This window comes from Crinia signifera, chromosome 8 (genome assembly GCF_055691185.1).
Source record: "Crinia signifera chromosome 8, ASM5569118v1, whole genome shotgun sequence".
Lineage (NCBI taxonomy): Eukaryota > Metazoa > Chordata > Amphibia > Anura > Myobatrachidae > Crinia > Crinia signifera.
The window spans coordinates 114,470,154-114,495,007 of record NC_139224.1 but is presented as its reverse complement, the minus strand read 5'-3'; the positions used below and the strand labels follow the sequence as shown (position 1 = coordinate 114,495,007).

Below are 24,854 nucleotides of genomic sequence, written 5' to 3'. Positions count from 1 at the left end.
TAAATGTCGGCATCCAGAAAAATAAGTCGACACCATACTGTACAGTGTGTTGGCTATGCATAAGGTTGACATGGTCAAAAGGTGAACAAGTTAAAATTGTCAACATGACAATGGTCGGCACAATATATGTTTGACACAGTTTTTTTTGCATTTTTTTCAACTTTTCCATTCATGTGGCCTACAACTGGGAACGTATTGGTGGTGCTGAGTGCAGCGGTAACAGAGCGAGGCACCTTGCAATAAGCATGACGTGTTAAGCGGTACACTTATTGAAACCTACAAGTTGACACCCAAAATACATAAATAACCTGTGTCTACATTTTCTTGTGTCGATTATTTCCATATCTAACTTTGCATTGTGTCGACTTTTTTCACACCTCAACCTGCACAATGTAGACCTTGACTATCTACCTTTTGAACCATACCACATTGCAAATGCCGGGTAGCACCCAGGATTTGGACTTGGGTCTGTCCCAGGAGCAACCCAGCATTTTCGAGGTGAAGCAAAACCCGGCAATCACCTGGCTCACTGATGTTATTGGGGGGGGGGGGGGGCGGAGCGGCGGCGCGTCATCGGGGGAGGGGGAGCAGCGCTTGGAGCTGATGCTGCATCTTCACTACAGTGTGAACGGGACCCGGGTCTGACCAAGGATTAACCCTTCTTTTAACCTAGGTCAGATTGTTGGGTTGCTGGAACCGGGATTTTTCAAAAGGCCCTTACACACCTGACCCGGGAACATGGCGACCCGGGTCCCATTCGCACTATATGTAGGAGGCAGCTTCGAACTCTGCCTCCTTCCCCGCCCCCGATGATGTGACACGGTTTCGAACCACTCTCTTTTTTATGTCAGCGACCCAGCTTATTGCCAGTGGTTAGGAGAGACATTGTGGGGGGAGCAGGAACCATGCTGCAGCATTCTGTAGCATGGCCATCATTAACGATATACAAGCCATGACCAAAATTTTGAAGAATGACACAAATATTGTTTTTCACAAAGTTTGCTGCTCCAGTGTTTTTGAGCCTTTTTGTCATAGGATACAATGGAGTACTGAAGTAAAATTACAAGTTATCACTTTTACATTATAGCAAGCTGCTCCATCATGCTGGAAAATGCATTGTTCGTCACCAAACTATTCTTGGATGGTTGGGGAAAAGTTGCTCTTGGAGGATGTTTTTGTACAATTCATTATTCATGGAAATGTTTTTAAACAAAATTGTAGGTAAGCCCACTCACCTTGGTTGAGAAGCAACCCCACACATGAATGGTCTCCGGATACTTTACGGTTGGCATGAACAGGACTGACGGTACTGTAGTGCTCACCTTCTCTGGAAAAGGGATTTAATAGATGCACCAAACAATCTGAAAGGGTATTCATCAGAGAAAATAGCAGCAGTCCAACCTTTTTGCAGAATATAAGTTTGTCATTGATGTTAATCCTTGAGAGAAGTGCTTTCTGCTGCCCTTCTTGACACCAGACCATCCTTCAAAAGTCTTTGCTTCATTATTGACTCACACCTGCCTGCTGTCATTCTTGAGCAAGCTCTGCACTGCTGGCGATCCAATCCCACAGCTAAATTAACTTTAGGAGACATCCAGGTGGTTCACGGACACTTTTGGGTGCCATGAGGACTTCTTCACATCTCTTCAACCGCTCTCTCCTTGTTGATTTAAGTGTGATCTTACTAGCAGCAATATCCTTGTCTGTGGAGCCCTTTTTGTGCAAATCAATAATGACTGCACAAGTTTCCTTGCAGGTAACCATGCTTAACAGAGGAAGAAAATTATAACAAGCACCACCCTCCTTTTAAAGCTACCAGTCTGCTATTATAACTCAATCAGCATGACATAGTGATCTCCAGCTTTGTCCTCATCAACTCTCTGCCCTGAGAGAATAACTGATGTAATGTCAGCTGGTCCTTAAGTGGCAGGGCTAAAATGCACTGAAATTTTTTTTGGGGGGATGAAGTTCATTGTCAAGGCAAAAATGGACTTTGCAGTTAATTGCATTTCATCTGCCATCATAAAACCTGAGGAGGCAGACTTTGTAAACATAATGAAAATTATTTTTTCTGTCATTATTAAAACTTTTAGCCATGGCTGTACTCCAGACAGTGGGGGGTAGAGGGGGGGGGGGGGGGGATTCTTTTAATGACCTGCTGGAGCGAGCATCATTCAGCTGTAAAATTGTACACACTTGCTGGTAAAATTTTTAAAGATATAGCTTGAAAGGTCACAATGAGGGATATCCCAGTGTGTATGCACCTTAAGTTCCCCAGATCTCAAATTTACCTGGTTGCCTCCACTTTGCCCTTCTTAATGAGGTAGAAAGGCATCTCATAATTGTATTCATCAAAAACTCCCCATCTCAGGTGAGCCCATTCATGGACAAACACTCTTCCTGTAAATATAAAGAACACATTTTGAGAAAATAAATTCATATAAAAAAGTATTTTATGTCCCACTATTGCATTTCAGCAGATTCCGTTACAGTGTCTTATATAGCGCAGCAGATTCCGTTACAGCGCCTTATATCACGCAGCAGATTCCATTACAGCGTCTTATATAGAGCAGCAGATTCCGTTACAGTGTCTTATATAGCGAAGCAGATTCCGTTACAGTGTCTTTATATAGCGCAGCAGATTCCGTTACAGTGTCTTATATAGTGCAGCAGATTCCGTTACAGTGTCTTATATAGCGCAGCAGATTCCATTAGTGTCTTATATAGCGCAGCAGATTCCGTTACAGCGTCTTATATAGCGCAGCAGATTCCGTTTACAGCGTCTTATATAGCGCAGCAGATTCTGTTACAGTGTCTTATATAGCGCAGCAGATTCCGTTACAGCGTCTTATATAGCGCAGCAGATTCCGTTACAGTGTCTTATATAGCGCAGCAGATTCCGTTACAGTGTCTTATATAGTGCAGCAGATTCCGTTACAGTGTCTTATATAGCGCAGCAGATTCCGTTACAGTGTCTTATATAGTGCAGCAGATTCCGTTACAGTGTCTTATATAGCGCAGGAGATTCCGTTACAGCGTCTTATATAGCGCAGCAGATTCCGTTACAGCGTCTTTCTATAGCGCAGCAGATTCCGTTACAGTGTCTTATATAGCGCAGCAGATTCCATTAGTGTCTTATATAGCGCAGGAGATTCCGTTACAGCGTCTTATATAGTGCAGCAGATTCTGTTACAGCGTCTTATATAGCGCAGCAGATTCCGTTTACAGTGTCTTATATAGCGCAGCAGATTCCGTTACAGCGTCTTATATAGCGCAGCAGATTCCGTTACAGTGTCTTATATAGCGCAGCAGATTCCGTTACAGTGTCTTATATAGTGCAGCAGATTCCGTTACAGTGTCTTATATAGCGCAGCAGATTCCGTTACAGTGTCTTATATAGATCAGCAGATTCCGTTACAGTGTCTTATATAGCGCAGGAGATTCCGTTACAGCGTCTTCTATAGCGCAGCAGATTCCGTTACAGTGTCTTATATAGTGTCATTTTTTAATTTTTTTCTTTTCAAATGTAACATGCCAACACATGTTATGTTAGCCATGCCCCAATTCATTACCGGGGGGGGGGGGGGGGGGGGGGCAAAATATGCCCTTGCTCCAGGCACCATGGCACCTAGCTACTCCGCTGCTCTTAGGAGGGGGGAAGTAAGGGAAAGGAGGTGGTTGGCTGCTGGTGGCATCTGATATCCTGACATATGGAGGAGGGAAAGTGGGCAGAGAAGGGAGTTCAGAAACCATGGTTTTAGACTGGGAGATGAGGTTCTTGAAGTATGATTGTATAGCGCAGCAGATTCCGTTACAGTGTCTTATATAGCGCAGCAGATTCTGTTACAGTGTCTTATATAGCGCAGCAGATTCCGTTACAGCGTCTTATATAGTGCAGCAGATTCCGTTACAGTGTCTTATATAGCGCAGCAGATTCCATTAGTGTCTTATATAGCGCAGCAGATTCCGTTACAGCGTCTTATATAGCGCAGCAGATTCCGTTACAGCGTCTTATATAGCGCAGCAGATTCTGTTACAGTGTCTTATATAGCGCAGCAGATTCCATTAGTGTCTTATATAGCGCAGCAGATTCAGTTGCAGCGTCTTATATAGCGCAGCAGATTCCGTTACAGCGTCTTATATAGCGCAGCAGATTCCGTTACAGTGTCTTATATAGCGCAGCAGATTCCGTTACAGCGTCTTATATAGCGCAGCAGATTCTGTTACAGTGTCTTATATAGCGCAGCAGATTCCATTAGTGTCTTATATAGCGCAGCAGATTCAGTTGCAGCGTCTTATATAGCGCAGCAGATTCTGTTACAGTGTCTTATATAGCGCAGCAGATTCCGTTACAGCGTCTTATATAGTGCAGCAGATTCCGTTACAGTGTCTTATATAGCGCAGCAGATTCCATTAGTGTCTTATATAGCGCAGCAGATTCAGTTGCAGCGTCTTATATAGCGCAGCAGATTCCGTTACAGCGTCTTATATAGCGCAGCAGATTCCGTTACAGCGTCTTATATAGCGCAGCAGATTCTGTTACAGTGTCTTATATAGCGCAGCAGATTCCATTAGTGTCTTATATAGCGCAGCAGATTCAGTTGCAGCGTCTTATATAGCGCAGCAGATTCTGTTACAGTGTCTTATATAGCGCAGCAGATTCCGTTACAGCGTCTTATATAGTGCAGCAGATTCCGTTACAGTGTCTTATATAGCGCAGCAGATTCCATTAGTGTCTTATATAGCGCAGCAGATTCCGTTACAGCGTCTTATATAGCGCAGCAGATTCCGTTACAGCGTCTTATATAGCGCAGCAGATTCTGTTACAGTGTCTTATATAGCGCAGCAGATTCCATTAGTGTCTTATATAGCGCAGCAGATTCAGTTGCAGCGTCTTATATAGCGCAGCAGATTCCGTTACAGCGTCTTATATAGTGCAGCAGATTCCATTAGTGTCTTATATAGCGCAGCAGATTCAGTTGCAGCGTCTTATATAGCGCAGCAGATTCCGTTACAGCGTCTTATATAGCGCAGCAGATTCCGTTACAGTGTCTTATATAGCGCAGCAGATTCCGTTACAGTGTCTTATATAGCGCAGCAGATTCCGTTACAGCGTCTTATATAGCGCAGCAGATTCCGTTACAGCGTCTTATATAGCGCAGCAGATTTCGTTACAGTGTCTTATATAGTGCAGCAGATTCCGTTACAGTGTCTTATATAGCGCAGGAGATTCCGTTACAGCGTCTTATATAGCGCAGCAGATTCCGTTACAGCGTCTTCTATAGCGCAGCAGATTCCGTTACAGTGTCTTATATAGTGTCATTTTTTAAGTTTTTTCTTTTCAAATTTAACATGCCAACACATGATATGTTAGCCATGCCCCCCAATTCATTACCGGGGGGGGGGGGGGGGGGGCAAAATATGCCCTTGCTCCAGGCACCATGGCACCTAGCTACTCCGCTGCTCTTAGGACGGAAGCCAGAATGGAATGGGTCAAGTAGGGAGGGGAAGGAGAGAAAGGCAGTAAGGTGGTTGTAGACTACGCTCATGGAAGGAGAGAGATTGATCGGAGAGAGTGTTTGGATCAAGGGTAGGGGTTTTAAGGATAGGGGAAATGAGAGCATGCTTGAAGGCAGAAAGTGAGAAAGGGCAGTGCCTGATGAGAGGGTGAGATTGAAGAGGTGTGACAGATGGGAACAAGCAGAAGGAGAATGGTAGGGGTGAAGGTGGGGGGGGGGGGGGTTGGTTCAGATGAGGAGGTGGGGAGGAATGGATGAGAGCCATGACTTCCTCAAAAGATACATTGAAGAAGGATGTTAGAGTAGGTAAGAGGGATGTGGAGGGGGGAAGTAAGGGAAAGGAGGTGGTTGGCTGCTGGTGGCATCTGATATCCTGACATATGGAGGAGGGAAAGTGGGCAGAGAAGGGAGTTCAGAAACCATGGTTTTAGCCTGGGAGATGAGGTTCTTGAAGTATGATTGTTTAGCAAGGATAAGGGCAGCACTGAAGGATGAAAGCTTAAGTCTGCCTTAGAGCATCATTTCCTCCACTGTCACTCAGCAATTTTGCAGATATCTGGTATATACTGTGCATGGATTTTACATCTTATCTTGTTAAAGCACTAAACAGTAATATCTGAGTACTGTTCCAATACTAGTTATACCCTACAAAGCTGTAAATACATTCGCTTACTTCTCTGAATCAGGTGCTAAGACCACAAATACTGTTATTTGTGATTACTGTATGTTTGCGAGTGTAGCAGATATATAGCAATGAGCCACATGCTGTTTTGTATAATGTGTATGCTGTTATTATGTGTTACAAACTCCGAATAAACCACAAGCAAAAGGAAAACTCCATTCCTATATGTTACACATGTAACACAGGGTTAGATTTATTTCTAGGCGATCAGGGGAATCTGCGCTAGCAGAGGATATCGCTTCCCCTGATCTATCACACCCGCCGAGCGTTTACTCTAACGCCGGCGGTGTGGGGCAGGAGGCATAGCGCAGGGGCGATATTTTGCACTGCGCCCCTGCCTCCTGCCAGATTTATGAACGGTCCGCCGTCTGTCGACTTCGTCAGCTGCAGGCGGCGATGCCCTATACCTAACAGCAGGGACAGAGCTGTCCCTGCTGCTGGCGCTGAGCTGCGCTGGGATCTCGCGAGACTAGCGAGATCCCGCGCATGCGCAGTGAGCCGGCCGGGGGGGGAGGAGATGGCGCATCAGTATTAACTGATGTGCTGTCTCCAGGAGGGACATCGCCGGAGGGGAGAGTTAGCGCTCCCCCACTCCGGCGGCAAGATCTTAATAGATCTTGTCGGTGTCCCCTCCTGCTTCGCCTCGCTAATGAGGCGAAGCAGGAACTGTTATAGTGGCGCGATAGGCGCCGCTATAATAAATCTACCCCACAGTTACCAGATCCTACATATACCCAACACCTGTAACATCTGCGGTGTAAGCTGGCTGGCATTGTGTGAACGTGTGATGGTAAAGGGTGTGTGACGTTATTAGGGATTTATTTACTATTATTACTTATTTTTTTATTTTCCACTTTTTCCTCCACAATACCTTACATCAGGGGTGGTCAAATCTGTCCTCAATATCTACCAACAGTCTCTGTGTTATCTGATTGTTATGAAGTTATGTTTCACTCAGTGTGCAATTGGGATACCAAATGTTTTTTCCTCAACAGTCATACTTGCCTACCTGAAAATGCTCAGCTCCTAGACTTCCCTGGTAATGTAGGATTGCCATCACCTGTGGTGAGTAGGTTAATTGGTAAGAAAGGTGTTTCACCACAGGTGATGGCAATCATACATTACCAGGGAACTCCCCCACGAAAAACTCCTAGCTACACTCCTGGTGGAAACAAGTATTTCCTGTTTCTGTTTGTCAAAGTGATAGACTCAATTACCTTGTACTAATAGTCCTTTTACTGCTTTGGCAGCCAGTTCCGGAAATATTTGTACATTCATGAGCAGGCTTTGCTGAAGGCTGAAAGCTTAGGTAAGTGGGGGTTATTCAGACCTGATTGCATTGCTGCAAATTTACAGGCCGGATTACAGATAAACGAGGCCATCCTGCGATAAAATCATGCTACTTTATTTATCGCTGGCTGTACGCATGTTGATTGCTAAAAAGCCGGAGTTTGGTGGTGGTAACGTCAAACTATTCCTCCCCTCTATGAGGTGAAGTACCACCACTGTCCACTAGAGGCCACTTGACGGACCAATTGACTCCTTTTGTGTGCTAAAAGCTGTCATAAAAGAAAGCAATTATTGCAGGGACACTGATCTGTTTCAAACGTGCTAGATATGAAGAGAGGGAGCTGTGAAGACAGAGATTGGAGGTAGGAGCAGAAAGAGACTGGTGGTGGGGTGGAGAATTTGTGGGCTTAAACTGTCACAGCTCAAAGTGAAAGTAAAAACTGTCACAGCTCAAAGTGAAAGTACATTGCAGAAGTTGTCATTTTGACAAGCTTTTCACTAGTATAACATAATCTACATCTTTTTTTTTTTTATATTCTATTCCATCTGATTATTAGATTTTCAAAACCTAGGTGGATACATATTTATTACAATAAAATGAAGATATCAATTGATAACCCTATTGGATTAGGTGTATCACCCACAGTGGTGTAGCTAGGTGCCACGGTTGTTCTTTTTCTTTAGTAGTTTTTAAGTAATCTTGGAAAACAAATATTCCTAAAGGACAGCTAATGCGCATTCGCTGTAACTGTTCCTCATTAGAGACCTTCAATTCACAAGCTACTGACATCATAGCGTCCTTCAAACAAAGTCGATACCCAGACCCCCTCCTTCAGGAAGCTCTTAGGACAGTACAAGGTATGAACAGAGAAGATTTATTAACCAGTATTCCTAAAGAACATACAGACAAAGATTGTGAGATATCTTTTATTTGTAAATACAACAACGCACATTTTCAGATCAAACAAATAATAAACAAAAATCATAATATCCTCAAACACGATAGAATTACCTGATATATTACCTGATAGGCCTTCAATTATATATAAGAAGAATAGATCCTTGAAAACATTATTGGCTCCCAGTTACTTAAAAACTACTAAAGAAAAAGAACCTGATTCTGTTACTGATTCTTGGCTGATATCTAGACCTGCAGGCTTCTATAAATGTGGCAAAAATCACTGCACGATGTGCAACCATACCTCCAAAAGAACCTTACAGGTTACTTTTGAACATGAAACACTCCCCATCAAAAACGCTATAAATTGTGAAGGCAAAAAGATTTTGACTAAAAATATCATGCACTAGATTAGCAGCCCCAAAACCACATCCAAAAATTTGGAGAACCACTCCAAAAAACAGTTACATACAATACCAGACAAGATTTGGCAGGTGTTCAGGGCGCTTACAAATAATTCAGGATGAGACCCAAAAAAAGAAAAGAAAAAACCACAATGGTGTGATATTGTTTCAACAATGCGGAAATTTCAAATGGTAATGGAGTTAACTCGTACCAAATACTTTGGTCTACATGTGGAGTAGACAACAGTGCATAGGGGGGAGGGACAATGCTCATCACAATGGAACCAAAGACTCCTCTCACTCTCCTTCAATGCAGATTATGTCTCAAACGGATAAGAGAAACATCATGGTGCAATAAAAACAAAAAATACAATGTTTGGGATCTCAGAACTCTCACCATTCGAATATGTCCACAAGTAATTGCAGACACATAGGCACAAGATTGTTTTTCCAAAACAGGCGTCCCTGGATATTGGATGTGAGGTAGAAAATCCATCTGGTCCCCTTCAAAGTTCTTTCAAGTAACCACGGCCAACCGGTTTCGATACATTGCGGTATCTTTCTCAAGGCATCTTGAGAAAGATACCGCAAGGTATCGAAACCGGTTGGCTGTCGACCTATTGACTGCCGAACAATAGTGGTTGACGTATTGAATGTCCATCTAGATACAGTCTATCTAATAATCCGCACCCATATAATGTTGGGGATTCATATAAGTATGGGGTTTGAGCTGTCCTCACAGCTCCCGTGGCTATGATAAAAAAAAAGGGGTGTACACTTCGGCAGGCTGCTGCGTGGAATCAGCGATATTTGCTTAGTGTAATGAGCGATTTTGACTGTGTGTGTTTTACCATAGGTCAAATACACAGAGATGTGCGGCTAGTCAAAATTGAGTTTCCAGCACTGTCTTTATCGCCAGGCGATAGCGACACCAGAGGGCCGTGCATCTCTATTGCCCGCAGTACACATAGAGCGATTCTGGCTAACCTTCTAGGCGATTTTGACTATTTAGGCTAAACCGCTGTGTGTGCACATGGCTTTAGTACGCAGGGTTCCTGCAGCAAATTAAATGAAGCAGTGGTAAACTGAAATTAAACTGAATTATAATATGAAGTGGATTTGAGAGTATTCTCTTTTTAGCAGTTCCTGTGTATCACATGCAATTTACAATTAAATATGAATAATGCTTAAAATAGTTACATGTTTGAAAGATGCAAATATATCATTTACTTTACCTCTTGGTCCATATATGCTCAGCAAGTTGTCATTTAATAAGAAATTAGGCGTCAGATGTATGTATTTTCCCCTTTCTCCACAGCCACCGTATTGCAATGTGTATGGGAAATCTCTGTCAATTAAAGGATCAGCTATGATAACATCGGCCTAGGGGGGAAAAAGCAAGTTCGTTATTTTTTCCTTGGCGGTAAATTCCAGATACATACTGTATCAGCTAGAGCCCCTAGATCACATGCTGCTGAATGAACCTACACGTTCTAACAGTCTGTACAGTCATTTTACATGCCAACCATTAAAGGTGCAACACTTAGAACATCAGGATTATGCACACTGTAATGCCCAGAGAGAAAAAGAATATTAGTGGAGCGCTGAATATACTACAATTTAGGTTAAAAAGTTAAGCGATTAATTCATCAATTGGGTATCACATAAAAAATATTTATTCAATCTAACATACAATTAGCCAATGGTATATAAGCATAATTTGAACAAAATAAAATAATAAAAATACACTCAATAGAAGAAGATTGGAAGGACAAATGGAAGGTATACTTATTGAAAGTCCCGCTTGTTCCTATAGTGCTTTCAATAAGTATATCTTCCCATTTGTCCTTCCAATAGTCTACTATTGAGTGTATTTTTTTATTTTAGTTATTTTAATTTTGTTCATATTATGCTTATATACCATTGGCTAATTGTATGTTAGATTGAATAAATCTTTTTATGTGATACCCAATTGATCAATTCATCGCTTAACTTTTTAACCTAAATTGTAGTATATTCAACGTTCCACTAATGTTCTCTATGGGCCTTATTCTGGTTCACTTGCAGAGGCAAATTCCTTCTCAGATGGACAAAACCATGTGCACTACAGGTGGGGCAGATGTAACATCTGCCCCACCTGCAGTGCACATGATTTAGTCCATTTCCCAGTGGGTGAACAGCTGGCACAACATTACACCCCGCAAGCACCTGTATTATTTACCTATGGGTAAATATTTATTTTCTCTAACTGTAATGCCCATTACACATTATGCCACATACATTAATGCCTCTTACACATTATGCCACATACACCATAATGCCCATTACACATTATGCCACACCGTAATTACACATTTTGCCACAATCCCTATTACACAAAATGCCACACACCATAATTCCCATTACACATTATGCCATATACTATAAAGTCCATTACACATTATGCCATACACCGTAATGCCCATTACATATTATATCACACACCGTAATAACCATTACATATTATGCCACACACCGTAATGCCCATTACATATTATTCCACATGCCGTAATGCCTAACACATTATACTGCACCACACGCCATAATGCCTATTACATATTATACCAAACACCGTAATGCACAGTACACATTATTCCACAAACCATAATGCCCATTACATATTATTTCACACAACGTAATGCCCATTGCACATCATTCCACACACCATTGTTCAAAGTGATATTACAACAGTTATATCGAAGCTGGAGTTATACAGGAGTTAATACTACTTATACTCATACCTGGAAGGGACTCTGATATGACTCTTCAATTCTTATCATCCACAGGTAATTGACTACAACACCCAACAAACCCTATTGCTTTGAATTTGTATATCCCAGCTTTGAAATTTATTGGTAATTGACTACAACACCCAACAAACCCTATTGCTTTGAATTTGTATATCCCAGCTTTGAAATTTATTGGTAATTGACTACAACACCCAACAAACCCTATTGCTTTGAATTTGTATATCCCAGCTTTGAAATTTATTGGTAATTGACTACAGCATATTTCCCCTTCTTATTTTAAACTTTGAATTAAGGCAGGAAATCACTGATTCTGTATTGTATAGACTGCCCTCTCACCATTTGCTTACTTAATTGGTGACCTTTTGTTGTTGGAGGAAGGCTAGTGGGGGTGGGGTGATTTTTGTGTGGACACCTGATAGTAGCCCTACTTATAGTGAGTGCTAGGCTGATATAGCCAAGGCTGATCAGTTCAAAGTGATATTACAATAGTTATATCGAAGCTGGAGTTATACAGGAGTTAAACAGAAGGGAAACATCAGACGAACAATGGAGATTATCCTGTCAGCTAACTCTTCTGCTAAGGACCGCATTCATCTACCTACTTGCTCTGTATACCCTTCTGACTATATCATCAACTCGCGCGTCTGGACCACCTTGCTCCATTATTGCTACAAAGATCATCTGCTGCTCCCTGAAACATGTGAAATATAATTTTATTGACCTTACCACTGTCTTAATACTGCCTTGTATGCCACTGTAGTATTCTCTTAAATTTTATTCCTGTTATCCCGCACCGCGTGTTGCGCCTCTGCTGTGCATAGCCTGACAGCAGCGGCCTACACTGTGTGCTCCATGTCCGTGTCCCCCATCAGGATACATCTAGCATATATCTGTACGTGTCCTATATCTGTACTGTTTTACCTGTTTACCTGTCTACCCATCTGGCTGGTGCAATTACCTTGTGGCGCCGCTGAATGGCTGCCTGGGTGCTGCATAGCTCAGTAAATATACAGACGGCGCCGGCCTTATGCTTGCTGGCGAATCGCCAGCAGCATGCTGCTGGCGATCCGCCAGCAACACGGCGCGCCATCTGACTGAGGCGCGCGTGCGTGGGGGACGCACGCGCGCCTCAGTCAGATGGCGCGCCGTGTTGCTGGCGGATCGCCAGCAGCATGCTGCTGGCGATTCGCCAGCAAGCATAAGGCCGGCGCCGTCTGTATATTTACTGAGCTATGCAGCACCCAGGCAGCCATTCAGCGGCGCCACAAGGTAATTGCACCAGCCAGATGGGTAGACAGGTAAACAGGTAAAACAGTACAGATATAGGACACGTACAGATATATGCTAGATGTATCCTGATGGGGGACACGGACATGGAGCACACAGTGTAGGCCGCTGCTGTCAGGCTATGCACAGCAGAGGCGCAACACGCGGTGCGGGATAACAGTATCCGGGCGGCCGGCCGGCGAGGCGGACGCAATACTGTCCGCCTCCCGCTCGAGGGGGGCTGGGGGGACCCGAGGAGGCTGTGGGGGGGTGCGGGCGACCGGTGTGGGCACCGGGCGACCGTCGGAAGGGGACGGCAGCACCGTCGGAAGGGGACGCGCGCGCACCTCGTGCGCGCGCGTCCCCTTCCGACACACAGATGGCGCGGGAGCAGTGAATGGCGATGGTGTCGCCATCGCCATCCCCTGCAAAGATGAGCCCGGCCCCATCTGTATGTTCCCTGTCCCTGTGTTTCCCATCAGGATACATCTAGTATATATATATCAGTACTGTTACTGGCTACCTATCTGGCTGGTGCAATCACCATGTGGCGCCGCTGATTGGCTGCCTGGGTGCTGCATAGCTCAGTAAATATATGTTCCCGTGTCCGTGTCACTCAATAGAGTACATCTAGTATATATCTGTATGTGTCCTATATCTGTACTGTCTTACCTGTCTACCCTTCTGGCTGGTGCAATCACCATGTGGCGCCGACGAATGGCTGCCTGGGTGCTGTAGAGCTCAGTAAATATGTTGTCCATGTCCCTCATTAGAATGCATCTAGTGCATATCTGTATGTGTGATGTATATCTATACTGCCATTGTTGCCCGTTTTGACAACCCTTTGTATTACAGTATGTGCATTATTTTTAATGTCTGTAAAGCGCCTTGAGTCCTGTTGGAGAAAGTGCGCTATATAAATAAAACTTACTTACTTACTTACTATTATTCCCATTACACATTATGCCACACATCATAATGCCCATTACACATTGTACCACAAACCACAATGCCAATACACATTATGCCAAATACTGTGATGCCTATTACATATTTTGCCACATAAGTGCAGTTTACCTACATGTTGTTGCAAGGTGTTATATGCTCATTGCCAGGGGCTCATTGCAAGAGGGTTACTTGGTCCTAGCCAGTGGTTCCTTGCTCATTGCCACAGGGGGTTACATTCTCATTGCCACAATGTTTACATGCTTGTTGCCATGGGTGATTACATGCTCATTGCCAGGGAGATTTGCATGCTAGAGGCCATGTGGGGATTTCATGCTCGTTGCCTGGGGCAGCCATTTTTTGGAGGGGCTCACGGTTTCTTTCTGTACGTAGACACAGAGACTGTGAGCCTCTGAGGCGCTGCCCTCCCCTGCTTATCCTGTTTTTATTTTTATTTAAATGGCTGGTGTCAGGGATCCAGCAGGGGATAGTTGGCAGAGGAGAGTGCCTTTCTGGCTTGGCACACCCCACCACACTTACCCCAATTGGCTCCACTGGCTTTGTCCATACCTCCTGTATCTCCATCACACACATCCCTCTTGTGGCCCTATCAAACCCATACTTTCTGTGCCCCCACTTTACACCCATACTGTACCTCCTAAACCCCACATACATCCCTCCAGTGCATTCGCGAATCTAGAACTATGATAATGGGTGGTCCCAGATTCAACTAATCCTGTTGTAGGGACCCTCACACGCCGAAAGAGAGTGTGGTCTCACAAAAATGGGGGGGGGGGGGGTAGCATTAAAAACTATACCACACACCATAATGTTCATTACACTATAGCAAACGCTGTAATGCCCGTTAAACATTATACCACATACTATAATGCCCATTACACATTATTCCAGATGCTATACTGTCCGTTACACCTTATTCCGCATCTAGTAATACCCATTACAAATTATTCTGCAAGTTGTAATGCCTATTATATATTGTCACACACCATAATGCCCCTTACACATAAGGCCACACGCCATAATGCCCATTACACATAAGACCACACATCGTAATGCACATTGCACATTGGCCCTTATTCTGGTTGAATCGCTAGGACCAATGTTTTGCTTATGCGCAACAACATTTCTGCACATGTGTATACGCTGGGTACGTGTAAACTCGGTGCGTGCACCAAGCCTTGCAAGTCGGGTGGAGAGGGGCATGGGCCATTAGCATATGTGAACGCCCAGAGTTTTATGGGCGTTCCCATGAAAACACTGGGCGGACACATGCTAATGTGTCCGTGACACACGTGCGGGGGGAGGTCAGCTGACATAACCGGATGTCAGCTGCCTGCCAAATTCCCTGCAATTCTACACACATATGTAAGGGTGTTCTGGACCACCCTTACATATGCGTGCGCCTTCGCCATCATTCGATGGTCGGAGAATAGGGGGAGGTTCCCACTGGCATGCAAATGGATGTTCATATAAAACATACGTTTGCAAGCCATGCGAACGCATCCGGCATGCGATTGGGTGGCGCTGTCTAACCATTCTCAAGGCAGAATTAGAGTGACTCATAAGGATGCGAATTCACATCCAAGCGAGTCAACCAGAATAAGGGCCATTGTGCCACTCACCTTGATGCCCCTTACACATTATGCCACACATCAATGCCCATTACATATTATGCCACATAAGTGCGACTTACCTACATGCTCAATGCCAGGAGTTACATGCTTGATGCCAGGGTCTTCATGCGTGATGCAAAGTGGGTTTCATGCTTGTTGTCAACCACTGACAATGAGCATGTAAGAACAAAATATATAATTAATATATCAGGGGGTTCAAGGAAATTTTTGAAGCGGGGGGGGGGGGGGGGTTAGTTCACTCTTGCCTTTGACATTTCTGAATCTTCTTTTCTATGTAAGTTAAATAGTATTGTGCTAAATAATGTAACTTACCTTATCGTAGGATTCTCTTTTTGGCCTTCCGAATGGGCTGTTGTTTGACCAAGTGTTGGGTAGTAAAATTTTTGCACTTCTAATAAAAACTCTGTTTTCTGTAGCTTGCAGCATGTAGGTAGAAGCGTCTGCCACCATTTTCTGTCAACACATTTAAAAACAGAATTGAAAATAATATTATATTATATATCCTGCCATGGCAGATATTTTCAGGAACAATCATAAAACAAATGGAAGAAGTTTGACTTACCTTCAACTATGTTTTTTATTTGAGTGACTCTGGAACTGCAGGAATGGCTTCTGACCATTAATGTCAGTGTTATTTTGGCCCTGCTAAGGGAGCAAGAATGGGTGCCATTGCTGGGCTTATAACACTGTAGCAACAGCACATTGAACCTTTTGCAGTTATTACATACCACCCAATTTTTGGGGCACGGCCAGCCTGAAAAGAAGGTGGAGCTACTGGATAAGCTTGGCACAGGTAGAGGCTTGGCCTGAAACCACAACTCTTGTTTTACTCATTTTTTTTTTTGGGGGGGGGGGGGGGGGGGGCATGGCCCAGTGCTCCCCTAGCAACTGGGCAGCCCCTGGCTCCCTTCCCTGCACTGAAGAGATGCCATGCACATGCACACAGCATCTTTTCAGCAATCACCGGAGCAGAGCAGCATTGATCTGCAGCTCACCCCACCCATGGGACATTGCCACCCGTGGGAGGGACATCGGGACAATTTCCAAATAGCAGGATTGTCCCACTGTAATCGGGACAGTTGGGAGGTACAGATGGAGTGCATCTCAGCCAGTGCCGGGTCTTGCCAGAATGCCATCGCTGGCGATTGCTGGCAGAGAGGCATTACAACTAACTGGGACGCGTGAGTATCCCAGTTTCTGGGCAGTGGGGGACGCAAACCCTGCCCGTCTCCACTTCAGGAAGACAGCCAGGGTTAAGGGTGGGGTGCGGGGAGGCGGAGGCGATCAACAGGAAGCGGAGAATGGCAGGAAGCTCCATCGGAAGGGGACGTGCAAGCATCCCATGTGTGTGCGTCCCCTTCCAGCAACTGCCGGGGGATCCGGTCGTTTGGTCTACAGCATGATGGTGTAGGGATTATAGCCAGGGATAGCAGAGAAATACCATAAAGCTGGATTATCGGACGTCTAACCTACCCACCACTGCCAGCAGCAGGGAACAGGGAAGTCAGCACTGGGCCACCAGGATGAAATGCCAACAATCTAGCATGTCCACACTGTCTACATGATAAAAGTCAGCACTGTTAATGTAGACATTATGTACCCACCTTTATTTTGTTACAGTACTTTGTCAGCACATATGTCAACTCTGTCCACCCACATACTATAAACTTATTTACCTTTATTCTCTCAATTAACTTTCCATTTTCAGGAATCTTTGGGCTTATTGCAATAATAATATCTTCATATCCATTATCTTTGATTTTCACCAATGAGTCTCTTGCAGAAAGTGTCACTTGTAGAATAGAAATGAAAACGAATACCCACACAATCTTCATTGTTGTCTCTCTGGTATAACCAGCTTCTTGTGGTTCTTCTTCTCTGTGCAGTGAACCCCTATTCATAGGTACATACAGTGTTATTACAACTTGTTATACTGTAATAGGTCAACAATTTAACAACTGGTTCAGGTACAAATTTCTGGTACTTGTGTAGTTTCACGGCGCCCGATATATCGGATGCGATATCGGCCAATTACTGCGCTCACCACACTATATAAAATCAACTCCATGCATAGTGGATAGTGGGGTTATGAACAGGTAAAAAAATCTCCTCGGATCGCATCCGATATATCGGCCGATATGGCATCCGATATATCGGCCGATATCGCATCCGATATATCGGGCACCGTGAAACTACACAAGTACCCAAATTTCTCAATGTGTAATGTGTGTCTTTCCACAATCAGACTATGGGGGCTATTTACTAAGATAAATGGGTACTAATGCACCTATTCGCAGGGGCGAAACTGTGGGAGACAATGAAGTCGGCTGCCATCAGGCTCCTGCAGTGGAGGGCCTCCAACTTGTGATTCACCAAGTTCCTGCATGCGGGGGGCCTTGCTAGGACTTTTAGTTCCACAGCAGAACCCAGTGCTTTTTATTTATTTAATTAATTTTACACTAAAGCTATCATCTTGGCACCCACTACCCAAGGGTGTTGGTGATAGCCCCAGGCTTCAGGTCCCTGGGGGAGTGGGGACTACCCCAATAAAGGAATCCCCTCTGACCATCCTTGGTCATGACTGGCTAGTCACACAGTAATGCTATGGCCACAGGACCTTGTACTAAAGTGTCCCCCGGCTGTGGCATTAACCTGCTGGTTGTTGGAGCCTGTGATGGTTTAAAAAAAAAAACGGGGACTCCACTCCTTTTGGCCCGTAATCTGTTTGAAATCAGGACCAGTTCAAGAGCCCAGGGCTGTTTATGTGGTGGGGCACATCTGTTTTTTTAATTTTACATTTTTTACACAGAGGCATGCACTGATCTCACTGATCCCACTGATCCATGCATGGTTCATCAATTATCCATGGAAAATTATTCATATTTTCCATTTGTATTTTTGAGCTGAATTCTAGGCCAAATTTTCTCATAGGAATGATTGTAATTTAGATGATATGAACTCTATGGCCATATGCGGCTGATAGACAATTGTACTGCCAGAATAGGCATAGCTTGCCATTCTTAAAAACAGAAACTTGGCCAAATTTGGAACTTTTTACATTTGCCAACCAGGAGGTACCGGCAGGAAATCGGATTGAATGGGTACGAATGGGCCGTGGAGTATGTTCGGCCCAGTCACCTGAAAGCAAGATAATTGTTGATGCCCCCACCCCATAGATAGATATATAGCTACATAGAGCAAGAGAGAGAAGGGGGAGGAGGGGATCGATGGAGAAAGAGAAGGAGAGAGGAGAATGAGAGAGAGAAGTAGTTTATAAGGTAGAAAGAGAAAGAAGCAAGAGAGAGAGAGGGTAACTAGGAGAGAGGGGGTGGGGTGAGAGAGAGACAAAGAGAGAGAGATGTCAGGAAGAGAGACAGGTGGAGGAGCAAAAAAGTAGGTGTCAGAGAAAGCGAGAAAGAGAGGGGAGAGTAAGAGTGTCAGGGATAGAAAGAGAGGAGGTAAGATAGAGAGATAGAGGAGCAAGAGAGAAGGTGTCAGGAAAAGTGAGGGAACGAGAGAGAGAGAGAGTGAGAAAGTGTCAGGGATAGAGAGAGGGGAATGAGAGAGGGTGTCGGGAATAGAGAAGGGGGGGGGGGTGTCAGGAAAAGTGGAGGGAATGAGAGTTTGCAGAGAGAGAGAGAGAGAGTGAAAGGATGTGAGGGAGAGATAGAGGGCACGACTGTGAATTTTGGTACTCGACCCATGTCACATCTGAAGATATGCATCCCCATAAACTTCCAAGGGAGTGGTAGGTGGGTCTAAAACATTCTGAGATGAGGACCAGTGGGTGTGGCCTTAATATTCCATATTTTGCTGAATTGTGGCGGTCACTTCTGTTAGAGAACTGGTAAATGGGTCAAAAGGATCTGGAGAGTGGTTCCAGGGATAACAGGGGTTCAAGATTAAAAAAAAAATGCTAACCCAGGAAGCTGACGCTGGGACTTGACACATGAAGCCAAATATATCTGGTTCTATTGGGGGTAGAAACTTAATTTCAGGGTCAGCTGAAAGCTGAGAGTCCCTTTTAAATATACTAACAGGCCCATGGTCCTTTCAGTCACAAAAATTTTAAAAAATTTAGTGCTGTTCTTAGTAACAAGAATGTGTGATTTTTTTTTTTTTCTAGACATGGGAGTGTGTGGATATTTATTTATTTATTTACAGTTTCTTATACAGTGCAGCATATTTCGTTGGATATGTGTAAACCTTTGAAAAAAAACGGGATGGTGTTCCCTCCCCAAGCAATACAAGCCCTGGGCCCATTGAGCCAGAAAGAAAATAATTCCCCTGTGAGGGGGAAAGGGGAAGGTGGCGCTTTGACGTGAGATGAAACACTAGCAACTGCTAAAAGTTCATGCTAGTCGGGCCTGAAATGTGAGTCAACAAAGACATGCATTTCACCGTCTTAGTGGCTTTATCAAGGCCTGTGATAAAGCAGCTAAGATGGTGAAATGCGTAAGTAATCCTGCCTACAGTACATGATTGGACCTTCACCTTATTTACAACACAGACTTCAGCCACCACTTTGCTTGACCACAGCTGCAGTGTAATCCCTCATTTTAGGACAACAACTCATCCCACCAAATCCAAGCTTTGAGCTCTTGGGAGGAACCAAACCACCATGGTCGCCAATGAAAGTGGACGGTAACATAAGTACCCTTCTGTATTTTATTGTACTTTGGTCCCCTGAGGCATACTAGGAATGGACAGCTACAATACCCCCCAAGTGTGAGGCCTTTACTTGTATTTTTCTATATACCAGTTTGAGCTTCTTTCCCCCAAACGGCCATTCATTGTATTATTAAATTTGTATCTATTTAAATGTAAAATCAGTCCAATCTTTTTATTTACCAATTTTTGGTTATCAATTCATTCCATTCATTTTAATGCATACATTTTACACCCTTCCTCGCTCCCTCCGGGTAAGCTGGGACCCCAGCACTGAGAGTGGAGAATTCTGCTGACCTCCATGCTGGGGACCCAGCTCAGCCCTGAGTGGCTGAAAGTGACATGGCAGTTAGGAGTTGATTTGCTGGTGGTTTATCACATTTTTCAAGAGTAGTAAATCTGGCCCTTAGTATCCTCAATCATGTTCAGAAGTAGTCCTGCATCCAGTTTCATAGCATGACTGACTCCTCTGACAACTTTACTTTTTGGTCTGGACCGTGTGCCATGCATGTCCAAACCACACACATGCAATGCTGCATCGCTGCCCTGAAAAAGCTGCATTGCTGCTCCCTGTTTTTTTTTCTAATCTGCTTATGACCATTGTTCTCAAAATGATAAATATAATCATAGCAAGTAGACAAGTACAATTGTGCACCATGATAAACACAATTATCAGAAAAAAATTGCATGGCATACATTATAAAAAATTACAAATCCAACATAATATAAGGCATACAAATATAGGGCCTTATTTTGGTTCATTCTTTCTGACAAAATCCTTCTTAGATGGGCAAAACCATGTGCACTGCAGGTGGGGCAGATGTAACATGTGCAGAGAGAATTCGATTTGGGTGGGGTTTTACTTCAAAGTGAGATCTATATTGCAGTGTAAAAATAAAGCAGTCAGTATTTTCCCTGCACAGAAACAAAATTACTCACCCAAATCTAATTCTCTCTGCACATGTTACATCTGCCCCCCCTGCAGTGCACATGGTTTTGTCCATCTAAGAAGGATTTTGTCAGAAAGAATGAACCAAAATAAGGCCCATAGAGAGGTAGAGAGCAGTGGCTGATTTGGGGGATGGAACAACATGATATAGGGCCCTTATTCTGATTGATGCGTACTTTTCCGCATACTTTCGGATAGCGTCTTTACGGCGTCTGCGCATGCGTGGAGAACGCAACGCGCATGTGCCACGCATTGACTCCGTACCTGTTCGGGCAAATCCCGTACAAAACTATGCACCGCAATCAGTCTGGAAATATGGGCGTATTATGGGCGTCATGCGGAATGACACATGGGCGTAGTTTCAAAGTGGGAAAAACTGGGAGGAAACATGGGCGGACACGGGGGAGTACACTTATGTTGGGGGGCGTGCATTCGGATAGCACTCCGAATGCACGCGACCAAAACCGATAGAAATGTGCGGTGTCCATAAGTCAAGTATTGCTTTGCGGAAACCACTCGGTCTTGCGGTAGGCGAACGGAACGCCTAATGACTACAAGCATTAACACCTGAACCCAATACAATCGACTCCTTTACTCATTACTCACTAATAGGACGCTTGTCAGTGCTTTAATTGAAACCATTGCACTTCAATTGCTGTAAGGGTTAATGTGTGCAATGCATGTGTTAGGCATGCTTGTAAGGATATATTGGCATCTAATTGATTCCAATTCCAAATAAACATTTTTGTATGAGGATAGGTAATTGAATAAGTGGGTCATGTGATGTATTGCAGAATAGACATATAATAGTGAGTAGTTTTGCGTAAATACACCGCTTCCGTGCGGAAGCACCGCTTGCCATCCGTTTGGATGCGGGATTCCCGTGCATACTCTGTAATACCGTGCAGAATCTGAGTGTTTCCCCCGCACACGCATGGTTTGTATGTCGTCCGTAAACACGCCCTGTTCTTAAAGAGTGAGTCCGTCCGAATGCGGAGGACACGTGGGCGTTTCTACGGACGATGGCCGCACGCGGCAGCACAGCGTGGCGTGCGGACCGCACCGTAAGAATTCGGGAATATCCGCACCGATCAGAATAAGGGCCATAGTGACTGCCACAGCACAAGAAACAGAAAGGTGGAAAGACAGGAAACCCTGCGGGCCTTCTCTATCCCCACTCTCATTCTCTCTCTCCTATTTCTCTCTGTAGCATGCTCTCTGATCTCCTCTCTCCCTGCACTCTCCTTCTTTCTTCCACTCACTATTTTCTCTTTTTCTCTCTTTATCTCCCTCCCTTTGTCTCTTTCTCCCACTTTCTCCACCTCCTTTTCTTTCTCCCCCTCCAATTTCTCTCTCCCTTCCTTTCCATCTCTCCCTCCCTTTCTCTCTTTTCCTCCCCTTCTCTCTGTCTCTCCATTTTTCTCTCACTCCCTTCCCCCCCTCGCTCCCTTTATCGCTCTCCCCTCTCTACCTTTCTCTCTCTCCCTCTCCAATTTCTCTCTCCCTCCCTTTCCATCTCTCACTTTCTCTTTCTTCCTTCCTTTCCCTCTCTCTCTTAACCTCGCTTTCTCTCTTCCTCCCTTTCTCTTTCTCCCTTTTTCTTTCACTCTTTCACTCCCTTTCTCTCCCCTCCACCCCACCCCTTTCTCCCTTTATTACTCTCCCCTCTGTACCTTTCTCTCTTCTTCCATTTCAATCTCTTCTTTTCCCATATCCCTTTCTATCTCTTCCTCCCTTTCTCTCTCCCTTCCTTTTTTCTCTATCTGCCTCCTTATTTCTCAGTCTCCCTCTCCCCTTTTCTATCAGCTCTTTTGTCTCTCTCTCCACACTTTTTTCTCTTTCTCCCCATCCTCACTTTCTCTCTCCCCCTCTTCTCACTCTCCTACTTTCTCTCTCTCTCCCTTTCTCACTTTTCCATTTTCTCTCTTTTATCTTCCTTTCTCTCACTCCATTTGTCTTCCTTTTCCCCTCCTGTCCAATTCCCCCACACTTTCACTCGCTGCTCCCTCTATTTATCTGTTTATCTCCCCTTTCTCTCTCCCTCCCTTTCTATCTCTCTCCCTTTGTTACACTCTACCTTTGTCTTTCTACTCCCTTTTCTCTCTTCCTGCATTCCCTTCTCATCCCTCTCTCTCTCTTCCTCTCCCTCCCCACTCCCCTTTTCTCTCCCTCCCTTTCTCTTTTCCTCCCGTTCCCTACTTCCTTACTTTTCTCCCTCTCTATATATCTCTTTCTCTCACTGCATATTTTCCATTCTCTCCATCTCTTCCTCTCCCTCTCTTGCTCCCCTTTTCTCTCCCTATTTCCTTTGTTTTCTATATATCATCCCCTTCTTTCTCTACCTATCTTCCTCTCTTTCTCTCACTGCCTCTCTTTCCCATTCTCTCTCCATCCCTTTCTATCTCTTCCTCCCCTTCTCCCTCCCTACTTTTCTCTTTCTCCCCAAATGTATCTCTCTCTACTTCTTTCTCTCTCTCCCTACTTTTCTCTTTCTCTCCCCTCTTTTTTCTCTGAATTCTGTCCATACTCAGCTCTTGTGTTAAAGCCCCATGTTTTGTTTCTGCCTGTCTCCATCACTTTTACTTTCATTTTATGTCCCAGTGAACAATTTAGAACCTATTTATTTATTATTTATTTATTAACAGTTTCTTATATATGTAGCGCATACATATTCTGCAGCGCTTTACAGAGAATATTTGAACATTCACATCAGTCTCTGCCCCAGTGGAGCTTACAATCTATATTCCCTACCACATCTACATGCACACACAGACATTCTAGGGTTAATTTTGTTGGAAGCCAATTGACCTACCAGTATATTTTTGGATTGTGGGAGGAAACCGGAGTACCCGGAGGAAACTCACGCAAGCACGGGGAGAATATACAAACTCCGCACAGTTAGAGCCATGGTGGGGATCGAACCCATGACCTCAGTGCTGTGAGGCAGTAATGCTAACCATTACACCATCCATACATCCATATTTACCTTCTGTACTCCCTCAGATACCCTCTGCTTCTTCCATACTGCCACTCACTGCCTTTCTCTTCACCTGCTGTCCACCCTCTGCCTCTCCACATCTGCCTTTTACCCTCTCAGTCACCTGCTACCTTTCCCTTTTGCCCACTCTTGGTCACCCTCTGCCTCTCCTTATTACCCGCTGCTTCATCCTGTTACATCACATCTCCCTGTTAATAATAAAAAAAATGTAAAAATAGGTAGGGTCCTACCTTTTTTATAGTTTTAAATTAAACTCTGTTTATTAGTATAAAGAGCTGTAGAGGTCATTGTAAACTGTGCACATAACTGTGATAGTGTATAAAATTAGTCCTTAAAATAATTTAAAAATGTTCAGGTTGCTAATAATAATATAATAATAATAATAATAATAATAATAATAATAATAAAGATATCTAAGACAAAATATTTTATTCTTAAACAATCTTACCTCAACAATGCTCTGTCTGAAGCTCCTGAGCTGTGTATAGAACAGATCTCAGTCCTGAAGTGGGTTTTATATCTGACTTGCTACACGTTACAACCAGGCTGCATGCTTTCCTATTATACGCCCCCTTCTGTATCTCCATCCTGCCTGTGGGGTTAGGGTGACTCCTCTGTTTAAATAACTCCTCTGTGAAAATGTAATTCACTAATAAAAACTAATTCCAATCTCAAACTGAAGTTATTTACTGGGGAGTATTCCATGCTGTTATATCTGTGTAAAGGTGCCCACACACAGATAGATTTTATGAATAGTCCAATCTGTCACCCAATTTCACTTGAAATTCAGA

General features: G+C 44.0%; 1 protein-coding gene across 1 annotated transcript; it reads right to left on the bottom strand.

Moving 5' to 3' along the window:
• Positions 1–1,572: 1,572 nt before the first annotated feature.
• On the bottom strand, positions 1,573–24,609 carry LOC146027276 (calcium-activated chloride channel regulator family member 3-like). The gene is made up of 6 exons (XM_083158216.1): positions 24,512–24,609; positions 17,125–17,341; positions 15,761–15,901; positions 10,029–10,176; positions 2,292–2,400; positions 1,573–1,765 (listed from the first exon to the last, which is right to left on the bottom strand). Exons 2-6 carry the CDS (start codon positions 17,281–17,283, stop codon positions 1,573–1,575), a joined length of 750 nt encoding a protein of 249 aa, XP_083014342.1. The 5' UTR covers positions 17,284–17,341; positions 24,512–24,609.
• Positions 24,610–24,854: the final 245 nt, after the last annotated feature.